This window comes from Microcaecilia unicolor, chromosome 2, assembly GCF_901765095.1.
Source record: "Microcaecilia unicolor chromosome 2, aMicUni1.1, whole genome shotgun sequence".
Taxonomy (NCBI): Eukaryota; Metazoa; Chordata; class Amphibia; order Gymnophiona; family Siphonopidae; genus Microcaecilia; species Microcaecilia unicolor.
In genome coordinates, this window is record NC_044032.1 from 488,931,710 (window position 1) to 488,956,264 (window position 24,555).

The following is a 24,555-nucleotide window of genomic DNA, read 5'->3' on the forward strand; positions in this document are numbered from 1 at the left end:
CGTCCATTGCTTCAGATACAAGCTTCATTCTGAGCCCTCAGGGGACAGAGAAATACCTATAGTACCCACTGTAACTCACCTTCACATATTATTGGAAAAGGCATAAGATTTAAAAAGGGTTTTTTCTATGTACTGAGTAAAGGAACACGAAGACTTATGTAATCACGAGTTTTTGGTTTATTATTCTTCATTGAAAGCATAAATTATGTTCTACAGATCTTTTCAACTCCTACTTTAATGCAGGTTGTGAAAAATGTACAGAGATGTAAAGACACTTACAAGCAACTATACATACCTTAGCTCTCTAACCCCCTTGGAACCATTTATGTACAATAAGCTTGATAGTATGTGTCTTATTAGCGCCAGATATATTACTAAGCAATTAAACACTAATTCCCACAGAACAGGAACACTGTAGATGTAAAGCCTTTAAATATTAGAAAAGTTAACTACATATATTACTCTGTAAGAATAAAAATCAGTATACTATCAGCAATGCTTCTAAATACATTTTGGGGCTCATTTTGTTGCAGAAAAATGTCAAAAGTGTATAATCAAACAAACAAACAAAAAATCATTCACGTCCACTAGTCACCTAAAAGAAAATGTTCCAGAGGGGACGCTTTGTGGGTGTGACATAGGCAGTGTTACGTGATAAACGTTTTCTGCCCATAACGGAAAGCAAAATGATTTCCCGAGGGCAGAAAGAAAAACGTCTGGAATTAAACCTGCTTTAAAAGTGTTTAGGAGACGGTCATACCTGTATTTAAGCCTATTTGTGATTTTGCTGAGTTGGAGAGTGGAGGAGTGAAAGTAGTCATTTGAGAGGGGAAAATTAGGTTCTTACCTTGGTAATTTTCTTTCCTTTAGTCATAGCAGATGAAGCCATTACGTATGGGTTGTGTCCATCAACCAGCAGGGGGAGATAGAGAGCACTCAAATTTCACAGTGCCACATGGTCAGCTAGCTCCACTGCCTCTTCAATATTTGAAGCTTCCAAAGCAGTATAACAAACCGCAATGGGAATAACATGAACTTTCCTCACAGCGAACGATGGCCCCATAACAAGGGCATGAACTCAAAAGGAGGGAATGAACACATCCTCCTGGAGGGAATAAACTCGTCCTCCTCTTTGTATTTATGGAGGGAATACACACATTCTCCTACACATGAACTGGAGGGAATGAACTCATCCTCCTATAAGTGAACAAGAATCCTGAAGACTGTTTTCCAACTTTCTCCCAAGGAAGGATTAGAACTTCAGGAAACAAGAACAGAACCTGAAACAGATTCACATCATACAGACAATCCTACAGGGAGAGCTCATGGCTTCATCTGCTATGACTAAAGGAAAGAAAATTATCAAGGTAAGAACCTAATTTCCCTTCCTTGTCATCAAGCAGATGAAGCCATTACGTATGGGATGTATCAAAGCAATCCCTATATAGGGTGGGAACAAGTCACACCACGTGCTAGCACTTGTGCTCCAAAACGCGCATCCCTCCTAGCAGCCACATCCAGCCTGTAATGTCGGGCAAATGAGAGCTTCGAAGCCCATGTTGCTGCACTGCAAATCCCATGAAGAGAGAGTGCTCCAGTTTCAGCCCAAGAGGAAGAAATCGCTCTTGTAGAATGTGTCTTAAAGGCTACAGGCGGAGGCCAGCCGGCAAGCAGATAAGCTGAAAAGATAGTTTCTTTGAGCCAGCGGGCAATAGTGGCTTTAGACGCTGGAGACCCTCTGCGAGAACCTGATAGTAAAACAAACAAATGATCAGAGGTCCTGAAAAAATTAGTAACTCGCAGATACTGCAACAGAGTCCTGCGCACATCCAACAGGTGCAACTGCCCAAAGGATTCTGGAAACTCCTCCTTAACAAAAGAGGGTAGAAAAATAGGCTGGTTTAGGTGAAACGCTGAAACCACCTTAGCCATGAAGGAAGGCACGGTACGAACCGTTACCCCGGAAGCTGAAAATTGCAGAAATGGGTCTCGACAGGACAGCGCCTGGAGTTCTGACACCCGTCTCGCTGAAGTAATGACCACCAGAAAAACGGCCTTTAGTGTCAAATCTTACTCTGAAACTCGCCGTAGCGGTTCAAAAGGAGAACCCTGCAGAGCCTTCAAAACTAGCCCCAGGTTCCAAGCTGGACAAGGTGCCCACACGGGAGGACGGAGCCGAAGCACCCCTCTAAGAAACCGTGCCACATCTGGATGAGCAGCTAAAGACATGCCTGCAACCTTACCATGAAGGGAGGCCAATGCTGCCACTTGCATCCGCAGGGAATTATAGGCCAAGCCGTTTTGTACACCATCCTGAAAAAAGTCCAGAATCGGCGAGACAGGAGCCCGCATGGGTGTGATCGCTTTTCAAACACACCAAGCCTAAAACTGGCGCCAGATCCTGGCATAAGCCACGGAAGTGGACCGCTTGCGGGCCTGCAGGAGAGTGGAAATAACATTATTGGAATAGCTTTTGCCGCTCAATTGCGCCCTCTCAATAGCCATGCCGTAAGACCAAAACGGCAGGCGTCCTCCATGGCCACCGGTCCCTGCGACAACAGGTTCAGTACCAGAGGTAAAGGAAGGGGAGCCTCCACTAGCATCTGTCGGAGGTCCGCATACCAAGGCCCCCTGGGCCAATCCGGGGCGATGAGAACCACTTCTCCTGGGTGAAGCTGAATCCGCAGGAGCACACGCCCTATCAAGGGCCACGGAAGGAACACATACCAGAGGCCCAGAGGACAGGGTTGAGCCAAGGCATCCAACCCGGCTGAGCGAGGATCTCTCCGTCTGCTGAAAAGCACGGGACTTTGGCATTTGAGCTTGTCGCCATAAGATCCATTACGGGCTTGCCCCATTTGGCACATATCTGCAGGAATACTTCATCTGCCAGTTCCCATTCCGCTGGATCGATTTGATGCCTGCTTAGATAATCGGCTTGCACGTTGCTCTGACCTGCAATGTGAGCTGCCGACAGAAACTGTAGATGCAGCTCGGCCCAGTGGCAAATCTGTTCGGCCTGCACGGCCAGCGCTCTGCACTGAGTGCCACCTTGTTGATTTATGTAGGCCACTGCTGTCGTGTTGTCCGACATCACTCTGACAGCCAATCCTTCCAGGGTCACTTGAAAGGCCAGAAGCGCCTGAAACATCACTTTCAACTCTATGCGATTGATGGACCACTCCGACTCGTCGGGTGTCCAAAGACCCTGGGCATGCTTCCCCTTGTAATGTGCACCCCAGCCCTTCAGGCTGGCATCTGTCACCACTAGGCACCAATCGGGGAGTGCCAGCGGAATTCCTCGCCGCAGCATGCTGTCTGAGAGCCACCACTCCATGTTGAGTCGGGCCGCAGGGAGCCAAGAGAGTCTGCACTGATAATCCTGAGATACTGGAGACCATCGTTGAAGCAGGGAATACTGCAGAGGTCTCAGGTGCGCTCTCGCCCAGGGCACCAAATCCAAGGTAGCTGTCATCGATCCCAACAGCTGGACAATGTCCCAAGCTCGCGGGCGGGGCATCCTCAGGAGCAGACGGACCTGATTCTGAAGCTTGCACCGCCTTTGCTCGGGTAGGAATACATATCCCGAGTCTGTGTCGAACCGTGCCCCCAAATATTCTAGAGATTGCGAGGGGGTCAGGTGACTTTTGGCTACATTGACGACCCAGCCCAGAGATTACAGTACTGAGACCACTCTGGCTGTAGCTTGATGGCTCTCTGTTGCGGAGTCCGCTCTGATGAGCCAGTCGTCTAGGTATGGGTAAACCCGGATACCTTCTCGCCTGAGAAAAGCAGCTACTACCACCATTACCTTGGAAAAGGTTCAGGGAGCAGTGGCGAGGCCAAAAGGCAAGGCCCGAAACTGGAAATGTTTTCCCATCACCGCAAACCGCAGAAATTTCTGGTGCGGGGGGCCAAATTGGAATGTGCAAGTAAGCTTCTTTCAGGTCCAGAGACGTGAGAAACTCTCCTGGCTGTACCGCCGCACTGATAGAGTGCAGGGTTTCCATGTGAAAATGCCGCACTCTTAGGGACTTGTTTAATTCTTTTAAGTCCAGAATAAAAATTTGGATTTTTTTTTTTTAAGGATTTGGTAAGCAATTGAAATAAAACTGAAAATTTCAGCGACCTCAATGGTGAAAACAGAAGTTCCTATACATTATGTACTCATTTCACAGTAAAGAAATGTGTTGGACAGTGGTGTAAATTCAAATTAAGGGCCCCTAAACACCACATTTCAAAAAGCAAGGCCATCCAGAGTAAGCAGACTCATTTCAAAAAGATCCAAACTGGTCCTCCAGCAACACAAAGGCTACTTAAGCAGAATTTACGCCACTGATGTTAATTCTCAAAACAGATTCTCTCAAAAGCCCATAAGGGTAGACAATATCACCTTTTCCCATGTTGTTTTTAGCTCCTGAAGGAAACTTCAAAAGCCACTGTATAGACTTCTTTCCATCAGCAAGTCACATCATGCAATTCTGACATCAAAATAAGTCCATACGCATTAGCTTTTAGCTGTGCGCATCTAACTGCATTAACATCTTACACAATGTAGAATAAAGGCCCCGACAGCAGTAAATATAGCTGAAGTATTTTTATTATTATTCTAGAACCATTACAGTGAACTCACTTAAAAATGAATTTCCAGTTACTCTTAATATTTCAGTGCAGTAAAAACCACATTATAACAAATTGAACTCCTGCTACAGTAAAAAAAAAAAAAAATTGGTACGAGTCCAACTTTCATATAAGGTACAAGAGAACAAGAACCACAGCTCTATTAGGCAAAAAGACAGAATTAAGCTTTTATATTTAAACTGACTGATCTTCAGCCTTTTCACTTCAAGAATTGTACAAGGCAAGTTACAAACAAGTAACAAAAGCACGCACAAAAATGGATCACAGGCTTAAATTGTAACCCCACCCCCTTCAATTCATTTTCCTTTCCATTATACACAACAAACTCCCTCCCACCCTTTAAGCAAACAAGTTTTCAGTATCTTCCAGAACAGTTCAGAGGGGGGAATGGGGGAAGAGAGGTAGACTTCCACCATCCAGAACAGACGATCAAATATTTGAAAGGTATTAATCCGCAAACGAACCTTTTCCAGAGATGGAAATGCAGTAGAACTAGAGCACATGAAATGAGATTGAAGGGGGGCAGACTCAAGAAAAATGTCAGGAAGTAATTTTTCACGGAGAGTGGTGGACACTTGGAATGCCCTCCCGCGGGAGGGGGTGGAGATGAAAACGGTAACGGAATTCAAAAATGAATGGGATAAACATAAAGGAATCCTGTTCAGAAGGAATGGATCCTCCGAAGCTTAGCAGATATTGGGTGGCAGCGCAGGTAGTGGGAGGCAGGGAAAGTGGTTGGGAGGCGGGGCTAGTGCTGGGCAGACTTCTATGGTCTGTGCCCTGAAAATGGCAGATACAAATCAAGGTCAGGTATACACATAAACTCATATGTGCTACTTTATCTTGTAGGGCACACTGGATTGACCGTACAGGTCTTTCTCTGCCGTCCTCTACTATGCTACTAGAACCACCCCCTGAAATAATTCTTGCCTGAGACCTCTTTAAAGTTTAAACTCTCAGGGTCCTGGAAACACCTTTTTCTCAAATTTCACATTGGCTCATGTTTCAGGATTTTATCTTGTAAAAAAACTGGGTCAGTTGCCTAAAATGCCAAAAAGTTTTAAAAACAAACCCACAACATCAAGGGGAGCCAGTGCATTTCAAGAAGAAATGGTGTCTCACTATCCCACTGCACTCTATCAGTAGCTATCTTTGCAGCTAAATTCTGTGCTGACTGTTCAGACACCTTGGGAGCCCAATTTATATATATATACAGCTGTCTCTCTCTAATAATCCAGGCGAGTTAAAAACTACCTGCCCCTCAAAAGGACTCCTCATCCCCATCAAAACCAATCCAGATCCAAATCAGGCGCAGACTCCTGAATAACTCAAAGGATTTCCCTTTTTATCAGTATTCAACCATTGCTACTTCTGTTCTAGCTACTCAAATGCCTCCATTAAACAGGCATTTAGACTTCTGTTCATTTGACTTCTCTCTTAAATACAGAATATCATTTGACTTCTCCCCTAAACAAATACTGAATATCATCTGCTAGATGTATTCATTCAACGACGTAAGTAGTCCATTTAGGAACCTTAAAAAAAAAAAAGGTGCATGTGAAAAATATATTTTGGCCATGTTAACTTAATTTCCACATGTGCAGACGTCCAAATGAACCAAAAATTCTTACACACATCCTTCTTGTCTGTATAAAATTGTATGCCGCATTTCTTACCTTTTTAAGGGATAATGAACTAAACTGGGGAAGGTGGTAAGCCCTGAAGAATTCCACACATTGTCCACCATAAAAAAAAAAAGATCTATTCACCAGAAAAGAGCATAACTACAGTACTCTAAAGGTGGTCCTCAAACTCCCATTTGAATTATTCTAGGTACCAAGATAATGTGGTAAACTTAAATGCAGAAGACAGATTGAGAAGGCCCGAAGGCCTGTATCCCCTCAATCCATCCCTCTTCACAATGCAATTTATTTTCTTTATTCCTTGAAAAGTGCTTCTAGCATACTTTGGCTTTATTTCTCACACAGGCAGTCGGGAAACTACTCTTCTCATAAAGGGCCTTATTCAATTTTTTTTTCATAACCACTAAAAATAGGAAAAATTTCATACTTGAATAGTGTTTTTTCTTCTTCACCAACAATAACTTCTACATTTTAAAGAGAATTCCTATGCTGGCAGAAATAGCATTTTGATTTCATACCAGGGCTATTTTATTAATAAAAAGAAAACATAAAAGGGAATGGCCGACACCAACAGACACAATCAAGCAAGATGCATCTTATAGAAAGAACCCAAAATTCTTCCTTTCCTTTCCCTACCTACTAAAAAGCCTATGCCTGGAGCATCAAAATCAGTTTGCTTCTCAAAAACTCATGCTGTGCCTGAAGTCTTACATTTTCTTGAAAGAATTCTGCACAATGCAGAATTCCCCGCAGAATTTGGAATCTTCCAACAGAACCAGATTGGCCGCCAGACCAAGAAAAACCACACGCACAAGGCTCCACACCAGTCAGTTAATCTAATCTTCCTACAGAGCCCTAGAACAGCTGATATATTCTGGCACCACATGGCTCAGAGTCAGCTTTGCAGTACCAGTACGCTTGCATTATTGATGTGACAGAAAGAACATGGATTTGTGAAGGAGTACACAGATATCATGTGGATCAAAACAGACTAAGCTGTACAGGAAACTGCAGAAAGACTGAAAATAAGCAATCTGGCAGTAAAGCAGCTGGCTGTTTTGTTTGAAAGTTTGGGGGGGGGGGGGTGAAGCAAAAAGGCTATTTGCTTGCGGAGAAGTCAACTGGTTGTCTGCAGGAGAGGGCTACAGGCTAAAAGGGCTGGCTAAATGCGAAATATTAGTTAAGGGTAAGCTGAGCATGCATCTTACAGGACGGAACACTGAGCAGGAGTAGTTTAGAACTACATGGTTAGAGCTTTCTATTCTTGTGGATTTTACATTCAGCTATCCATGGAGTCTGAGAGGAGCTGCTGGCATATTGGTGCAATGGCTTCTTAAAACTGCTACTCACTAAAATAAAGTTTGCTTACATTGGCTATAGGTAGCAAAATTACTGGACTAAATCTTATACATAATAAAATGAAACCTCTCAACTAGCCGGGGGTAGCTTATAACGCAAGACTCCCCAATAATGGTTAATATTGATAAAGTAAAATCAAGGGCCCTGTTTACTAAGCTTTGTTATAGGCGCGTTAGCATTTCTAATGCACATTAACCATGTACGCGCCTACAATATCCCTATAGGTGCCTACACGGTTAGTGCACGCACGCTAATCGTAGGCACGTTAAAATGCTAACGCGCCTTAGTAAATAGAGTCCCAAATTTGGTAATTCATTAGTCACAACAATAAAAAAATTCAATATGATGTATTATTCCAGAATGAGGGAAGCTTTAATTCATTAGGATGTGTATCCACAGTCCGACAGATCAAACCTACTTCTGATGAATACAAGTTTCTCCCCAAATTATAAAACTTTAAAAATATGCCTGGCCACCTGACTGACACACGTGATTGATCCTGGTCCTTTAGCTTGCCCTAGCACGAGTCTGTTATCTCAACAGTTCACATCTTTTTAGGGACTGGTTAGGACTTGCCCTCTCGATCTCTCTGTTCTCCACCCAGGCAGGGCCTCGGGCCATCTGTGTTCCCTACCTAGGCAGGGCCTCAGGTCATCTGAAGGTCTCAGGTTTGGCAAGCCTCACTTTCTCATCTTATTCTGAGCAGAGGGGTTGGGTCTGCAACCTTTAACTGCGGACGTTCCTACCTGTTGTGTTGTTTCTGGCGGTTATACTAATTTGTTAATTAATCCTATGCTTCTATCAGCTATTTATTTTATTTTTCCTCACAATCACTGGTTTCAGTATTAACCCTGAACCACGGAGCTTTGGAGAAAAAAAATTACTAAAAAAAACCCCAACTATGTATAAATCATAATACAGAAATTGCTTCCTTATAGCCATAGTATTTAGAGAAGTTGGACTTACAAAAAAAAAAATCTGCTTCAAATAACTCTGCAGAGAGGAAAAAAAACGAAGGGTTTATCTTTATGTCCACTTGTATAAAACCAAAAGGGATGCTGCAATTCACCAGTCCTAAATTATTCAATCTCATACTACAGCTTGACCAAATGCATCGGGGGGGGGGGGGGGGGGGGGGGGGGGGGGGGGTAATATCTCCCGGACTTGTTCTGTTTTACCAGTAAGAGAAGGTGTATTGCATTTTTGGGCCCAGTGTAATATTTGTAGTGCTGCCTAGTCATACGTACAGTTCTTGCTATTTGAATCATAGAAATGAGTGCTACTGTTGTATGACATTTGTATATGAATGTTAGGATTTTTTTTCAAGTTTTGTATTTCACAGTGCTTAGTAGTGCTATAGCTCAGATGACATGAGAATTGGAATATTTTTTGAATGGTGCCTTCCATATTTTTGACTGCATGTTATATTTGTGGCTATTCCGTTATCAGTGTGCCACAAGATAAAAACAAATTACTGCCTTTATCCAATCAACGGGTTCCATGGGATACAAACACATTTTTTATGCTATAGCAAAACCAGGTCCAAACATTCCTTATAGTTTTCTTTATACAATTCTCAAAGGGTACAAGATATTGGATCCTTCAGATAACCATGTCACCACCATTCAGGCTATATGTATGAGCCAGGCATTTCTTTATGGTGGTCATGTATTCGTCATTGATCCATAATTTTTGATATTCTCAGTTTTTAAACTTTCACCCATTAAATTCTTCAATATTCTATCTTATAATCAAACTCAAAGTAGCTCCCCTTCCCCACAGATGACTCTGGTCCCTCCCTCAATGGTTTCCCACAACACCAAGACCCTGAAAACACAGCCCCATCTGCAAGGCCCTCTCTGTCTCCCTCCCCCAAGGACCCCCCCAAACCTGCTAAAAGAATTAGTACTGCAAGACAACTGCTAGGGGTTGCAATAGCAATTTTGAATTCAGCAACAGCACTGGCAGAAGCAACTGAAGATCAATTCTGTCCACCATAATCTAGACTACCAGGGATTCCTTACGGTAGGCCAGCCGTGGGACTTGGCTGTCTAGACTACCAGGGATTCCTTATGGTAGGCCAACAGTGGGACTTGGTTGTCTAGACTAAATGTGTTTTCTAGGGCAGGGCAGCTGCTGCTTTTTCCCCAGCACAGGCCCCTTATGCTCACAGTAAGCAGAATAATGGTACTTGCAATAAAGCTTACAAAATGCATTATTCCTATAATGCAGGAATCATGTCTGTAATACAGAGATAATCACAGGTTAGAGACTCCCATACTAAAAATGGCCACCTTCTATTGCACCTTAGTTAACTACCCCCTTAATGAGCACAAGTCACTGATCCAAATTAATAAAGTACTACAATACTTCTACTTCTACTTTTGCTTTACCTCCCAGATATTAAATACAGCTGCATTCCCCCCCAAAATTTATGAAACTAAAAAATTAGTAAGTTCTTTTGTTTGCAGTAGAACAGCAAGACTGGATTGCATCAGGAAAATAATTACTCAAATATATAGCAAAAGAAAGATGACCCAATAAATAGCTGAACCACCACAGAAACTCTAATATAAGAAACACCATACAATTAAGCTCAAATGATCACCACAAATAATGAAAAAATGGAAAACAAAACCACACAACCATTTAATTGCCCAGACCCCCCACATTTCAACAAAAACTGCCTGCCTTAAGACTCATTCTGCAACCACGAAGTAACACATTTCATGCCAACCAAAACAGTAACTAACTCAAATACATTTTCTTTGACATGCTTTTAAAAAATGGATTTGATTTTTTGTACTTACTTGTTTTGTTTTTATTCCTTAGTCCAAGGAACTAATTAACATTTGTTTTTCCAACAGGAAGAGTAAAAAAAAAAAAAAATCTAACAGGTTCAAAACACATTGCCATTTCCAACTGTTCATGTGACAAGAATTAACATCTGATCTGCAGTATGCTTGCCAATTATTTTTATTTATTTTTTTACTAGTTACCTGAAGAACTGTTTCATTCCAAAGTAACCAACAATATACTTTACAAGAAACTTAAACATTCCACTTACAAAAAAATGCACTTTAACATGCAATATTAAAGTAAGGGGCCTGTTTACTAGAGACGCTTTAGCGTTTTTAGCACACGCTAACCATTAGCATACACTGTGTAGGTGCCCACAATATTCCTTTGGGTACCTACACAGCACGTGCTAACTTTGTGAATGCACTAAAAACACTAGCGCACCTTAGTAAACTTAGTGTACTTAAAGCATAAGTACACTCCCTCTGAATTCCCCTCCCCTTACTTTCATCACACCTAAAACTCTACCCACAGATAAAACTGGTACACCCTAGCGTTCTCAGGTTATTGTTCTATCGTCTTACCATCACCCGTTGTTACACTCCATTGAAATATCCCAAATGATATTCTGAATTGACTTCGTCTTCTCTTAACTCGTCACAAAGTAACCCAAAATTGTATTGTAACAAATTGTATTTCCAGATTGTAACAAATTGACTGTCTTCTCTTAACTCTTTACAATGTAACCCAGAAAAATCTTATTGTAACAAATTATACTTCCATTAATCATAATGTATTGTAAGCCACACTGAGCCCGCAAATAGGTGGGAAAATGTGGGATACAAAAGCAATAAAATAAATAAATAGGGCCCTAGGTTTTAAAATTCAGTTTCTTACTTTTTTCTTCTTCTCTGGTAACAAATTCCAGAGTTTATTACACACTAGCTCTACCCAGCCATGCGTTGCTGTGGCTCAGTCTGGTTAAATGGAAAAGAAAGAAAAGAGGAAGTGCACGTTTCTAATATGTTTAATTTCACAATGCTTGTGGGTATACGATATTTTTTGTTGTTCCATTGTGTGTGCAGAGATAGAGATTGTCTGGTTTGCCGACTGTAGAACATGCAACATATAATTGTCCATGTGAGAAGCAATCCGTGTGTAGATGTAAACGGGTGAATTCTAAAAGCCCTGAGCTTTGTTGATGGTGATTGCAAACGCCAATCGAATTGGCAATTGCAATCTGTTAAATTGAAATGGCATATCTGTTGGAATCATAAGAATGCGAGGAATGAGGACATCTTGACCTTTGAAAGGTCCTGTCAAAATTGTTGCTTGTACGACATTGCTCATTAATTTTTTTACTGCAAGCCGCGTGCGGTTGCAAAGCTTTGGCTGGTTGATATTATGCAACATGATAATTGGCACGCCGATTTTCAATTGCAGTACGTGCGGTGGCATCCCTGGCAGATCGAGTGAATTGAAAAATTCTGTTGGATAATTAACCGCTTCATCTGCTTCCAGAACAGTGTCGACAAACTTGTATGTGAGTGCCTCGCTTTGAATGTTAAACTGAATAATATTGTTCAGTTCGTAGACATCTTTGTTCTTGGCCGCAAGAATAGCTCGTTCACTCAGCGAATCGTGATTCTTATAATTGGTTTGAATATTGGGAAATACTTTTTCAACCAATTGTTCTTTTGAGGTCACTAAATTGCAGAAGTTATGAGGCAATGAAATTCGTCCTGAGATCAGATCAACCGGCACCTTTCCGTTCCCAATTTTCAGCAATTGATGTGAGAATATCTGAGCTGATTAATCATTTTGCAGCTGGACACACATATTTGTAGTTAAGTTTAACGTCTTTACGTGTTGCCACAAAGTAGAGTATTTTAGGCAAGCATTTATTTCGTCCGCTGGTGTCGATCGAGGAACTACAGGTAATGTTTTCCTGAAATCTCCTGCAAGCAATATTAATGTGTTCCCAAATGGTCTGATGTTTCCACGCAAATCTTGCAATGATCGATCAAGAGCCTCGAGCGATTTTTTTTCGCTGTGCTGTTTCCTCGGCACGTATTTGAGCCATTCTTTGTCTGTTTCGCTCGTTTGCTGATGCCCGTTCTTCCTCAGTTTGATTTGCAATTGTAGGAATATAAAAACACACGCGTATTCGAATGCAATGTTGTGTCGAAATTTGAAAGCAATCGGTGAAGAACTTTTGGAGATTTAAGCCACTCTCAGCCTGCTGCATTGATTCTGTTGATAACGAAGCAGATCTGAAGCTGCAGAACGCGATCGCCGTGCTTGCAACAGTGCATCGTCAAGTCTGGCTGCACGTCGCTCTGCTGCTTCCTCGGCACATATTTGAGCCATTCTTTGTCTGTTTCGCTCGTTCGCTGATGGCCGTTCTTCCTCAGTTTGATTTGCAATTACCCGTCGCACTGCTTCCGCTCCACGAGTACAACAGCTGTGACATCTATATAATAGTAGGTATATAAAAAACATGTGCGCATTCGAATGCAACGTTGTGTCCAAATTTGAAAGCAATCGGTGAAGAACTTTCGGAGATTTAAGATTTTGAACAAACGAACATTTACATTTTTATTTATATAGATTAAGTGAAGAAATATTTTTGCTGATTCGTTTTAAATGTACTACTTTGTAGCTTCAATGGGTACCCCCTAGTCCTAGTATTTTTGGAAAGAGTAAACAAGCGATTCACGTCTATCCGCTGCAGTCCACTCATTTTATAGACCTCCATTATATCTCCCCTCAGCAGTCTTTTCTCCAAGCTGAAGAGCCCTAGCCGCTTTAGCCTTTCCTCATAGGGAAGTCATTTCATCCTCTTTATCATTTTCATCGCCCTTCTCTGTACCTTTTCCAATTCCAATATATCTATTTTAAGATGCGGTGACCAGAATTGAACACTATGTTCGAGGTGCGGTCACACCATGGAGCAATACAAAGGTATTATAACATCCTCATTTTTGTTTTCCATTTCTTTCCTAATAATACCTAACATTCTATTTGCTTTCTTAGCCGTCGCTACCGCATACTGATCAGAGGGTTTCAACGTATTATCAATGACGCCTAGATCCCTTTCCTGGTCAGTGACTCCTAACGTGGAACCTTGCATAATTTGGGTTCCTCTTTCCCACATGCATCACTTTGCACTTATTCACATTAAATATCATCTGCCATTTAGATGCCCAGTATACCAGTCTTGCGAGGTCCTCTTGTAATTTTTCACAATCCTCTTGCGATTTAAAAACTTTGAATAACTTTGTGTGATCAGTAAATTTAATTACCTTACTAGTTACACCCATCTCTATACCATTTATAAACATGTTAAAAAGCAGCAGTCCCAGCATAGACCCCTGGGGAACCCCACTATCTACCCTTCCCCATTGAGAATACTGACCATTTAACCCTACTCTCTGTTTTCTATCTTTTAACCAGTTTTTAATCCACAAAAGAACACTAACTCCTACCCCATGACTCTCCAATTTTCTCTGGAGTCTTTCATGAGATACTTTGTCAAATGCCTTTTGAAAATCCAAATACACAATATCGACCGGCTCACATTTACGTTTGTTCACCCCTTCAAAGAAATGTAATAGATTGGTGAGGCAAGATTTCCCTTCACTAAATCCATGTTGGCTTTGTCTCATTAATCCATGCTTCTGAATATGCTCTGTAATTTTGTTCTTTATCATAGTCTTTATTTTGTCTGGCACCAACGTCAGGCTCACCGGTCTATAATTTCCCAATCTCCTCTGGAACCTTCATTAAAAAGTGGCGTTAATTTGGCCATCCTCCAAACTTCCTGTACCATGCCTTATTTTTTTAAGATAAATTACATATTACTAACAATAGTTCCACCAGTTCATTTTTCAGTTCTATCAGTACTCTGGAATGAACATGATCCAATCCAGGAGATTTGCTACTCTTCAATTTGTCAAATTGTGCCATTACTTCCTCCAGTTTTATAGAGATTTCATTCAGTTTCTCTGACTCGTCAGCTTTGAATACCATTTTTGGCACCAGTATTTCTCCCAAATCTTCCTCTGTGAAGACCGAAACAAAGAATTAATTTAATCTCTTCACTATGGCTTTGTCTTCCCTGATTGCCCCCAAACCATACAACAAAATAACTTTCTGATAAAGAAACATAAAGGGGTCAAAACGTTTCATTGATCAAAATATTTACAATACTTTATTATCTATAAATAGTACCAAGAATACCAAAGACTGGTAGCTTTATTAACAAAGATCAGAAGATAAACATGAAATACCTTAGACTGAGGACCGCAGAAAATCTGCTGATAGGCTGCTACAGCTGCAGCAAATTTGGTGAACCTAGATATTGGATTATTCTTGTTGTTCTACAAATGCATGGTTTATGAGCTAGAAAATCACTAAGAGCTCCCTTTACAAAGGCACGCTAGGGCTACTGCACGCTGTATCGGCCCTACCGCCAGGGTAGCACAGGAACCTGGGGATAGTTCTGAAATAATTTTTCATTTTCTACTGTGGGGGTGTTCCTGGTGGTAATTGGCAGTGCAGCCACATTGCCACGTACTACTCGATTACCACGGGGTTAGACTTAGCATGTGAGCCCTTACTCCCAAGTAAATAGGAGGCAGTAAGGGCTCACATAGTAAATGGCCAGGTGCTAATTTTGGACGTAGCACCTGGCCAATATTGACAAAAACTAATTCGGCTTTTTGGCAGATGCGCTAAGAAGTGGCCTGAGCGAGCAGAAAAATCACTCACTAAAAAGTAGCACAGGTCACTTTTTAGAAAGCTTTAGTAAAAGGGACCCTAAATTATTCTCTTACTGTATACAAAGGTTAGGGCTGGGCCCAATATGAAGAGGACAGCATCACTACAAATTCAAGGCTGCATATGCCTACACATCAAGAGGGCTTTTTGACAACACTTAGAACTTCTTTTACCAAGCCGCACTAACAGTTCCTGTGTGGCAATATCGATGAACCCATTCAAAATGAAATGGGCTCTGTCCCAGGGACCACTAGCACAGTTTGATAAAAGAGTCCTTTAATTTTTCTTTCCCACTAATCTTAATTTGAAACAAAAAAAATCTCTGTCTTAAGACAAATCTATCATACATATTACTTTTCTAGAAACAACATACCATATCTATCTATACACATACATACTTTACCTAGTTACATGGTTACTTATTTAAAATGTATATATATATTAGAGCTGTACTGATTATTTGCATTCAAACTGAAGTTGACTCAAATAGTACACCAAATACATTATTCATATTCAACCAAATAATACTCTGAAATCAAGTACATAAGTATTACCACACTGGGAAAGACCAAAGGTCCATCAAGCCCAGCATCCTGTTTCCAACAGTGGCCAATCCAGGCCACACATATCTGGCACGATCCCAAAAAAGTACAAAACATTTTATACTGCTTATCCCAGAAATAGTGGATTTTACCCAAGTCCATTTAATAATGGTCTATGGACTTTTCCTTTAGGAAGCCGTCCAAACGTTTTTTTTAAACTCCACTACGCTAACTGCCTTTACCACATTCTCTGGCAACGAATTCCAGAGTTTAATTACATGTTGAGTGAAGAAAACCTTTTCTCCGATTAGTTTTAAATTTACTACATTGTAGCTTCATCGCATGCCCCCTAGTCCTAGTAATTTTTGGAAAGCGTGAACAGACGCTTCACATCTACCCGTTCAACTCCACTCATTATTTTATACACCTCTATCATAACTCCCCTCAGCCGCCTTTTCTCCAAGCTGAAGAGCCCTAGCGGCTTTAGTTTTTCCCCATAGGGAAGTCGTCCCATCCCCTTTATCATTTTCGTCACCCTTCTCTGCACCTTTTCTAACTCCACTATATCTTTTTTGAGATGCGGCGAACAGAATTGAACACAATATTCGAGGTGTGGTCACACCATGGAGCAATACAAAGGCATTATAACATCCTCATTTTTGTTTTCCATTCCTTTCCTAATAATACCTAACATTCTATTTGCTTTCTTAGCTGCAGCAGCACACTGAGCAGAAGGTTTCAACATATTAACACCACCACCTAGATCCCTTTCTTGGTCCGTGACTCTTAACGTGGAACCTTGCATGACGTACCTATAATTCGGGTTCTTCTTTCCCACATGCATCACTTTGCACTTGCTCACATTAAAACGACATCTGCCATATAGACGCCCAGTGTCATCAGCAAATTAACTTACCTCACTAGTTACTCCCATCTCTAGATCATTTATAAATATGTTAAAAAGCAGCGGTGCCAGCTCAGACCCCTGGGGAACCCCACTAACTACCCTTTTCCATTGAGAATACTGACCATTTAACCCTACTCTCTGTTTTCTATCTTTTAACCAGTTTTTAATCCACAGTAGGACAGTACCTCCTATCCCATGATTCTCCAATTTCCTCTGGAGTCTTTCGTGAGGTACTTTGTCAAACGCCTTCTAAAAATCCAGATACACGAGGGGCATAATCGAAAGGGGCGCCCAAGTTTTCCTGAGGACATCCTCACAGGACGTCCCGGCGAAGGGGCGGGGAAACCCGTATTATCAAAACAAGATGGCCGTCCATCTTTCATTTTGATAATACAGTCAGGGATGCCCAAATTGCGAAATTTAGGTCGACCTTAGAGATGCTCATCCCCGATTTCCGGCGATAATGGAAACCGAGGACGACCATCTCAGAAATGACCATCCAAGCCATTTGGTCGTGGGAGGAGCCAGCATTCATAGTGCACTGGTCCCCCTCACATGCCAGGACACCAACCCAACCAGGCACCCTAAGGGGCACTGCAGTGGACTTCACAAATTGCTCCCAGGTGCATAGCTCCCTTACCTTGGGTGCTGAGCCCTCCTAAAACCCACTCCCCACAACTGTACACCACTACCATAGCCCTAAGGGGTGAAGAGGGGCACCTACATGTGGGTACAGTGGATTTCTAGTGGGTTTTGAAGGGCTCACATTTACCACCACAAGTGTAACAGGTGGGGGGGGGGGATGGGCCTGGGTCCGCCTGCCTGAAGTGCACTGCAACCTCTAAAACTGCTCCAGAGACCTGCATACTGCTGTCATGGAGCTGGGTATGACATTTGAGGCTGGCAAAAAAATATTTAAAAAGTTTTTTTAGGGTGGGAGGGGGTTAGTGAACACTGGCGGAGTAAGGGGAGGTGATCCACGATTCCCTCCGGTGGTCACCTGGTCAGTTCGGGCACCTTTTTGAGGCTTGGTCGTAAGAAAAAATGGCCCAAGTAAAGTCGCCCAAGTGCTCGTCAGGGACGCCCTTCTTTTTTCCATTATCGGTCGAGGACACCCATGTGCCCAGTCCTGCCTTCGCTATTGTTACGACACCCCCCCCCCCTTGAACTTTGGTCGTCCCCGCGACGGAAAGCAGTTGAGGACGCTCAAAATCGGCTTTCGATTATACCAATTTGGGCGACCCTGGGAGAAGGATGCCCATCTCTCGAGTTGTGTAGAAAGATGGGTGCCCTTCTCTTTCGAAAATAAGCCTGAATATCAACCGGTTCACCTTTATCCACATGTTTGTCCACCCCTTCAAAGAAATTTAGTAGATTGGTGAGGCAAGATTTCTCTTCACTAAATCCATGTTGACTGTCTCATTAATCCATGATTTTGTATACGCTCTGCAATTTTGTTCTTAATAATAGTCTCTACCATTTTGCCCAGCACCGACGTCAGACTCACCGGTCTATAATTTTCCGGATCTCCTTTGGAACCTTTTAAAAAAATCAAAATCGGCGTTACATTGGCCACCCTCCAATCTTCCGGTACCACGCTCGATTTTAAAGGATAAATTACATATTACTAATAATAGCTCCACAAGCTCATTTTTCAGTTCTATCAGTACTCTGGGATGAATACCATCCGGTCCAGATTTGCTACTCTTCAATTTGTCAAATTTGGCCATTACATCCTCCAGGTTTATTAAGACTTCATTCAATTTCTCTGACTTATCAGCTTTGAATACCAGTTTGTAGAACTGCCTCATTACATCCTTCAAGTTTATAGAGAATTCATTAAGTTTCTCCGACTCCTCAGCTTCGAATACCATTTCCGGCACCGGTATCCCACCCAAATCTTCCTCGGTGAAGACCGAAGCAAAGAATTCATTTAATCTCTCTGCTAAGGCTTTGTCTTCCCTGATCACCCCTTTTACTCCTCGGTCATCTAGCGGTCCAACTGATTCTTCTGCTGGCTTCCTGCTTTTAATATACCTTAAAAAATTTTTACTATGTGTTTTTGCCTCCAGCGTAATCTTTTTTTCAAAGTCCCTCTTAGCCTTCCTTATCAGCGCTTTGCATTTGACTTGACATTCCTTATGCTGTTTCTTATTATTTTCAGTCGGTTCCTTCTTCCATTTTCTGAAGGATTTTCTTTTAGCTCTAATAGCCTACTTCACCTCACTTTTTATCCACGCCAGCTGTCATTTCGTCTTCCGTCCTTCTTTTTTAATACATGGAATATATTTGGCCTGGACTTCCAGGATGGTGTTTTTGAACAGCATCCACGCCTGATGTAAGCTTTTGATCTTTGCAGTCGCTCCTCTAAGGTTTTTTTTCACCATTCTTCTCATTTTATCATAGTCTCCTTTTTTTAATTTTTTAAAGTTAAAAGCTAACGTATTTGATTTCATATGTACACTTACTTCAAAGCTAATATCAAATCCAATCATATTATGATCACTGTTATCAAGCGGCCCCAGCACCATTACCTCCCGCACCAGATCATGCGCTCTACTAAGGACTACGGCTAACTGTGCTATAAAACTTTCACACAAGACTCCAGAGAGTTTATGCTGGAACTGGTACAAAACTTTCAGTTATATTTTATTATTTCCAGTTTGACTTCTGTGTTGTGAAATTAACTTTCACATAATCAGTTCTTATATATTATATAAATTTGGTTATTTTAAGTAGTGCAATTTAAGCTTTGTTTATCCATTTTCTTTAACATATAATATTTAAAAGTCCTATGTAGAATTACTTCACTGCAATGAAGATCCAAGTAAAGCTATACGTAACAAATACAAGACATTGACCCCGGGATTCTATATATCATGCCTTGATTTCCACGTGGAAATCGAAGTGTATTCAGTAGCAATGTGCATAACTTAGGGGTCCTTTCACCAAGCTGTAGTAAAAGGGGGCCTGCGCTAGCATTAGCACATGTTTTAGACACACTTTGAAGCCTCCTTTTACTGCAGCAGGTAAAAGGCTGTCTTTTTTGCTGGAAAAGAAATGGCTGTGCGAAACGTGAACCACTTGCTGCATGGCTATTTCAGGGGGGGAAGCTCTTGCCGTCACCCACTGAGGTGGTGGTAAGTGCTCCTACGCTACTGCCTCATTACCATCGGGTAAGCACCGGTGCTACAAAAATAGAAACATTTTTGTAGCACCAGAAATGGCGCACGCTGAGCGGTGGGAACTACTGCCAGGCTCCTTCGGTAGCCCGGTGGTAGTTCCAGGTTGGTGCATGGCAAAACCCTTTAGTAAAAAGGGCCCCTTAATTAGTTAACAAGCTAATCAGTGCTGAAAATTGGATGTTAACAAGCAATTATCAAAATTAAATGGTATTAGAGTTTATGAACACTAGTTGCTAAGCACATTCTATAACGTGGTGCGTATAAATTCTAAGTCATATAGTTGAAAAGTGGGCATGGTTATGGGCTTGGAATAGGCGGGTTATGGACATTTCTAAAATCTATACGCATTGTTATAGAATACACCCACTCTACGCCTACTTTAAGCATTGGGATTTACATCAGGTTTTAGTTGGCATAATTGGCTGTGACTAAATTTAGCTGCAAGGAGCAGTACTCGGTGTATTCTATAATGTATGTCTAAATTAAACCATACTTCATAGAATATGCTTTGATTTCCACGCAGAAATTGAGGCACAATATATAGAATCTAGTCCTAAATGCTCACTATGCAAGCCAATCGAGAAACTTCACAACCTCTGCTTTAAAACAAATCATTTAAGAGCACACACACACTGAAAGGATGCTGGTGAAATATGAGATACCACCAGTTCAAAGTATAAATAGGAACTTGGAAAATCAACTGAACTTAAGTGATTTTATGTTGAAAAAAAAAAGTAGTGAGACATAGGCCAGAGGCCTGGAAGGTGCAAGATGCTATCAACGAAATGATAAGCCATTTATGTTCTACCTTTCTCCATTGTTGAAGATGTTGGCTGCAAAAAGCCAACATCTATTCTAGAGTCTAGATACAAAAGAAAAACAGAGGCATTTTGAACATTATAATTAATCTGTTCATATATTGACAAGATAACTAACCTTTTCTAAAAAATATATTTCCTTGATGGGATAACCTTTTCTGAAAAATGTGTACATCAGTGTATGAACAGATTAAAGATAATGGGCAAAATGCCTCTGATAAAACTAAAAGAATTTTTATGCCTCTAATAAAACTAGAAGAATTCTTTTCACCATTGATTCATGGACTTCAGTAAACACAACTGAATCTTTTCTGTCTTACCATCCACTGGATCAACCATGAGCTCCAGCAACAGTTTGCTGTTTTAACATTGTGAGTATTTTCAGTCACAAAGGAGTTTGCCTAGAAGAAGCTCTGCAGAAATGCTGGCAAATTGGAGTATTCAGAAAGCTAAATTCATAGTGAGGCTTATTTAGACTTTCATAGTTCCATGGGTTACTATGGAGCTCATTTTCAAAAGAGAAAAACGTCCAAAAAGTGGCACAAATATGCATTTGGACGTTTTTCTCATGGCAAAGCGTGAGTTGCTTTGCTCCCATACGTCAATTATGCATTCATGACTCTTTATTCTCCCAAGCTTCCACAATACTGATTAACATATCAAAAAAATTAGTTGCAATGTTGGAAGAATAAAAAAAATTAGTTGCAATGTTGGAAGAATGTTTAAAAATGTTTATTTGTCTACATCGTATTCAGTGCAAACTGGTCTGTCTCAACATCAACTTCTGCCCAACGCTATGACTAGATGGAACTCAACATACTACATGTGGGAATGTGTGTTAGAGCGAAAGATTACTGTATCGCTTTACATTTCTTAAGTGGATGATGTCAAAGGACTCAACATTCAGCAACGAATCTTAATAAATGATTTGATATCTCAGTTAAAGCATTTTAACAGTTAATCCATTCTTTTGCATGCATGCAGTGAAGTCTTTACTTCTCTACCTCAATAACATGTCTCATGATGGAAGAAAGCACTCAAAGACAATAAAATCTGTTATGCATCTTTGAATACATTACAGTCCGAAGGTTTAAATTACAAAAAATAAAAGATGAGAACATTTTCATTTTTGTCTCAGTCTATTCTAACTCAACTGCAGTGAACAATATTCATATGATCCATCCCAGCCTTCAGATAATATGGAATTTACTGAAACTGAAACTACAGAACCTCCCAAAAAAATATGCCAGTAAAATTCTTCAGATGCATTTGATTTTTGGGCTGCCTGGGATTCTTCTCATTCTCTAGTACACAGCAAAGAAAAAATTGCAACAACTTGAGAGCTGGAATCCGAAATTAAGAAATTCCTCAAAGAATTATGTTTACTAAGAACTGAAGACCCGGTTCTATTGTGGAAACAAACAACAAACTTATATGTACCTGAGCATGTGCGCCTAACCCTCTCTGGCCATTCCTTTCAGAAGTGCACCAACTGAAAAGCTGTTCAGTAGAGTAACATAGTAAATGACGGCAGATAAAGACCTGAACAGTCCATCCAGTCTGTCCAACAGTCACACTCATTATCGAGTCATAATTAAACCAGCAATTAATGTGATATAAAACACTTGATCACTGTCTCTCTTTGGCATTTCTGTGACATAAAACACTTGATCACTGTCTCTCTTTGGCATTTCTGTGACATACACCACTAAAGTCCGCCTGGCCTTGTCCTTAGTTTCCAACTATTGAAGTTGCCATCAAAGCCTACTCCAGCTTATCCAAATCCATCATGTCAATTGCAGAACACAGACTGTAAGAGACTGCCCACACTGTCCTCATGTTCCAAATTACTCAAGTTTCCATCAAAGCCCTCTACAGCACATCCTAAACCGGACTGTCATATACAAGGACACTTTTTCTCAAAAGAGGAGGTTTGGTGTTCTAATCAAACTTAGCAAACTTTTAATAGGTCTCCTAAGACATTCTCCTTAGCTTGTAAAGTTAATCTAAAGAATAATAGTGGAGTTATTAAAATCACAATAAAAGAATGACAAAGATTCCTTAAACAGGTAACAACTAATGATCATTTCTAATATTAAACTTGAGGAATTCCTACAAAAAGGCAGTAAATAAATCCTAATAGATAGAAGTTAAGCAATAGCACATTATCATGAAATAAATTATTCATATTTGATATTCATATTCAGCCAAATGTCTTCAAATATTCCTATTCAATTATTTAGCTTATAACAAAACATGTTAATTCAGTACAGCTCTTATATATAATTAAATAAAACATGCAACCACTTAAGTCCTTAAAAACACGGATCATTGTGGGTAAAGATTGCAAAATTGAGTATTCTAATAAAATCTATTTTCATTCTCTTTCGAAATTCAAGATAATTCTAAACAAAAGCTGAGTGCATCACCCAAGCACGGCGATTCAACCTGAAAATGTAAAGTCCAAGGGAATATTACCAAACTACCCAATTGTGAAAAAGGACACAGGCTGAGCAGACAGTCTGTCACAGGATCACGCTGCCAGCCTGACACAGCAAAAAACGGCTCTGCATCATCAAACAGACCAGAAACCACCAGTCAGCAATCTCATCCCGTCCAAAAATCAACCCAAAGAAAAATGCGCGGGGGGGGGGGGGGGGCAAAAGGTGCACAAGCGACCGCCAACACGTGTCTCTCTGCCCGCCTCCCTTAGCACGGCAGGACCCCCCGAACCCACAACATACCCGCACCAAAAGCAGCGCTGCTCCCTCCCCCACAGACCTAACTCCACAACACAGAAAGAACCAGGTACGTCCACCAAGGGAAAAAAATAGTAGCACTGGTCGAGAGAAACACGGAGCACCAAGCATTTAGACATTCATGCTTGTGTGTCTATCCGACTGCTGCCGCGTCGTGCTTCCTTTACCTTGGTTGATCTTTTGTATGAGGATAGGATACACATGCATACTCTGTCTGTGCATGAGAATACATGCAGACAATCCTCCCTCTTTCTGCATGAATATGTATTGACATATGTTTAGTGCCGAGACTATGTATGGCAAACACATTAAAACACGCCTCCCCTCCGCCGGGTCGCCCCACAGCAGCACTCACCTTGGGTTTATACAGCCACTTTCTGAACCTGTTCATCATTCCCTCCTCCACCGCAGACGCTAGCGCTTCCCCCGGTTTAGGGCAAACAGCTAACCCCAGACAGCAACAACGTCTCCTCCGGCGTGGGCCTCCCAGCTCAGGTGTCCCTGTTTATAAACCGGAGACCTCCCTGTGTGCGCAGTTCAACAGCCTTCTGTACAACTCGAGCTCCCCGAGCACCAACCGCAACTCATCTCCGATCTAGACAGGGCGCCCGCACTCCCCGAGCTGCAGCCTGCAGCCCAGCTTCACGCCTGCGCACCCAGCTCTGGAACCCAGGCTCACTCCAGCCCCCGGCCGACACGCTTCCTCAGTGCTCCAATCGAAACAAAAGAAGAGAAGGGGGCGGGCAACAATTGACAGACATGCGCGATCCATTATGGGAGCGGAACAGACCCGGTCTGATGATTAAACCATTTGGAAGTTTGTATTGGGAAAATAAAAGTATTTATAAATATGGAAATGTTGCTTAAAAAGGTGACCTACAAAATTACAATTAAAAAAATATATTTTTTTTTCTTTTAGATTTCGATTGAAAGTTCTTATAGTGTTAATAATATGGAATGAGATCATGTCAGAAAATAGTATGTTCTTGAATTCACAAAATCAATACACGGTCCACACCTTGCTGACGTACTTTGTTTACCTGAATCGTAATTGCACTAAACCAGACTTGCATTTGTGTTTTGCTTGCCTCGCTAAGTCCTGTTGCTTAGCGACCAGTAC

General features: G+C 41.4%; 1 protein-coding gene across 2 annotated transcripts in view; it reads right to left on the reverse strand.

The window, feature by feature from the left end:
• Positions 1–24,072, reverse strand: part of ZFYVE28 (zinc finger FYVE-type containing 28) — a 382,583-nt gene extending 358,511 nt beyond the window's left edge. For both annotated transcript variants that reach the window (XM_030191112.1, XM_030191110.1), the window contains exon 1: positions 23,791–24,072. In XM_030191112.1, coding sequence (XP_030046972.1) covers positions 23,791–23,829 — 39 coding nt within the window. In that variant the 5' untranslated portion in view covers positions 23,830–24,072. The remainder of the gene's footprint in view (positions 1–23,790) is intronic.
• Between the last annotated feature and the right edge of the window lie 483 nt (positions 24,073–24,555).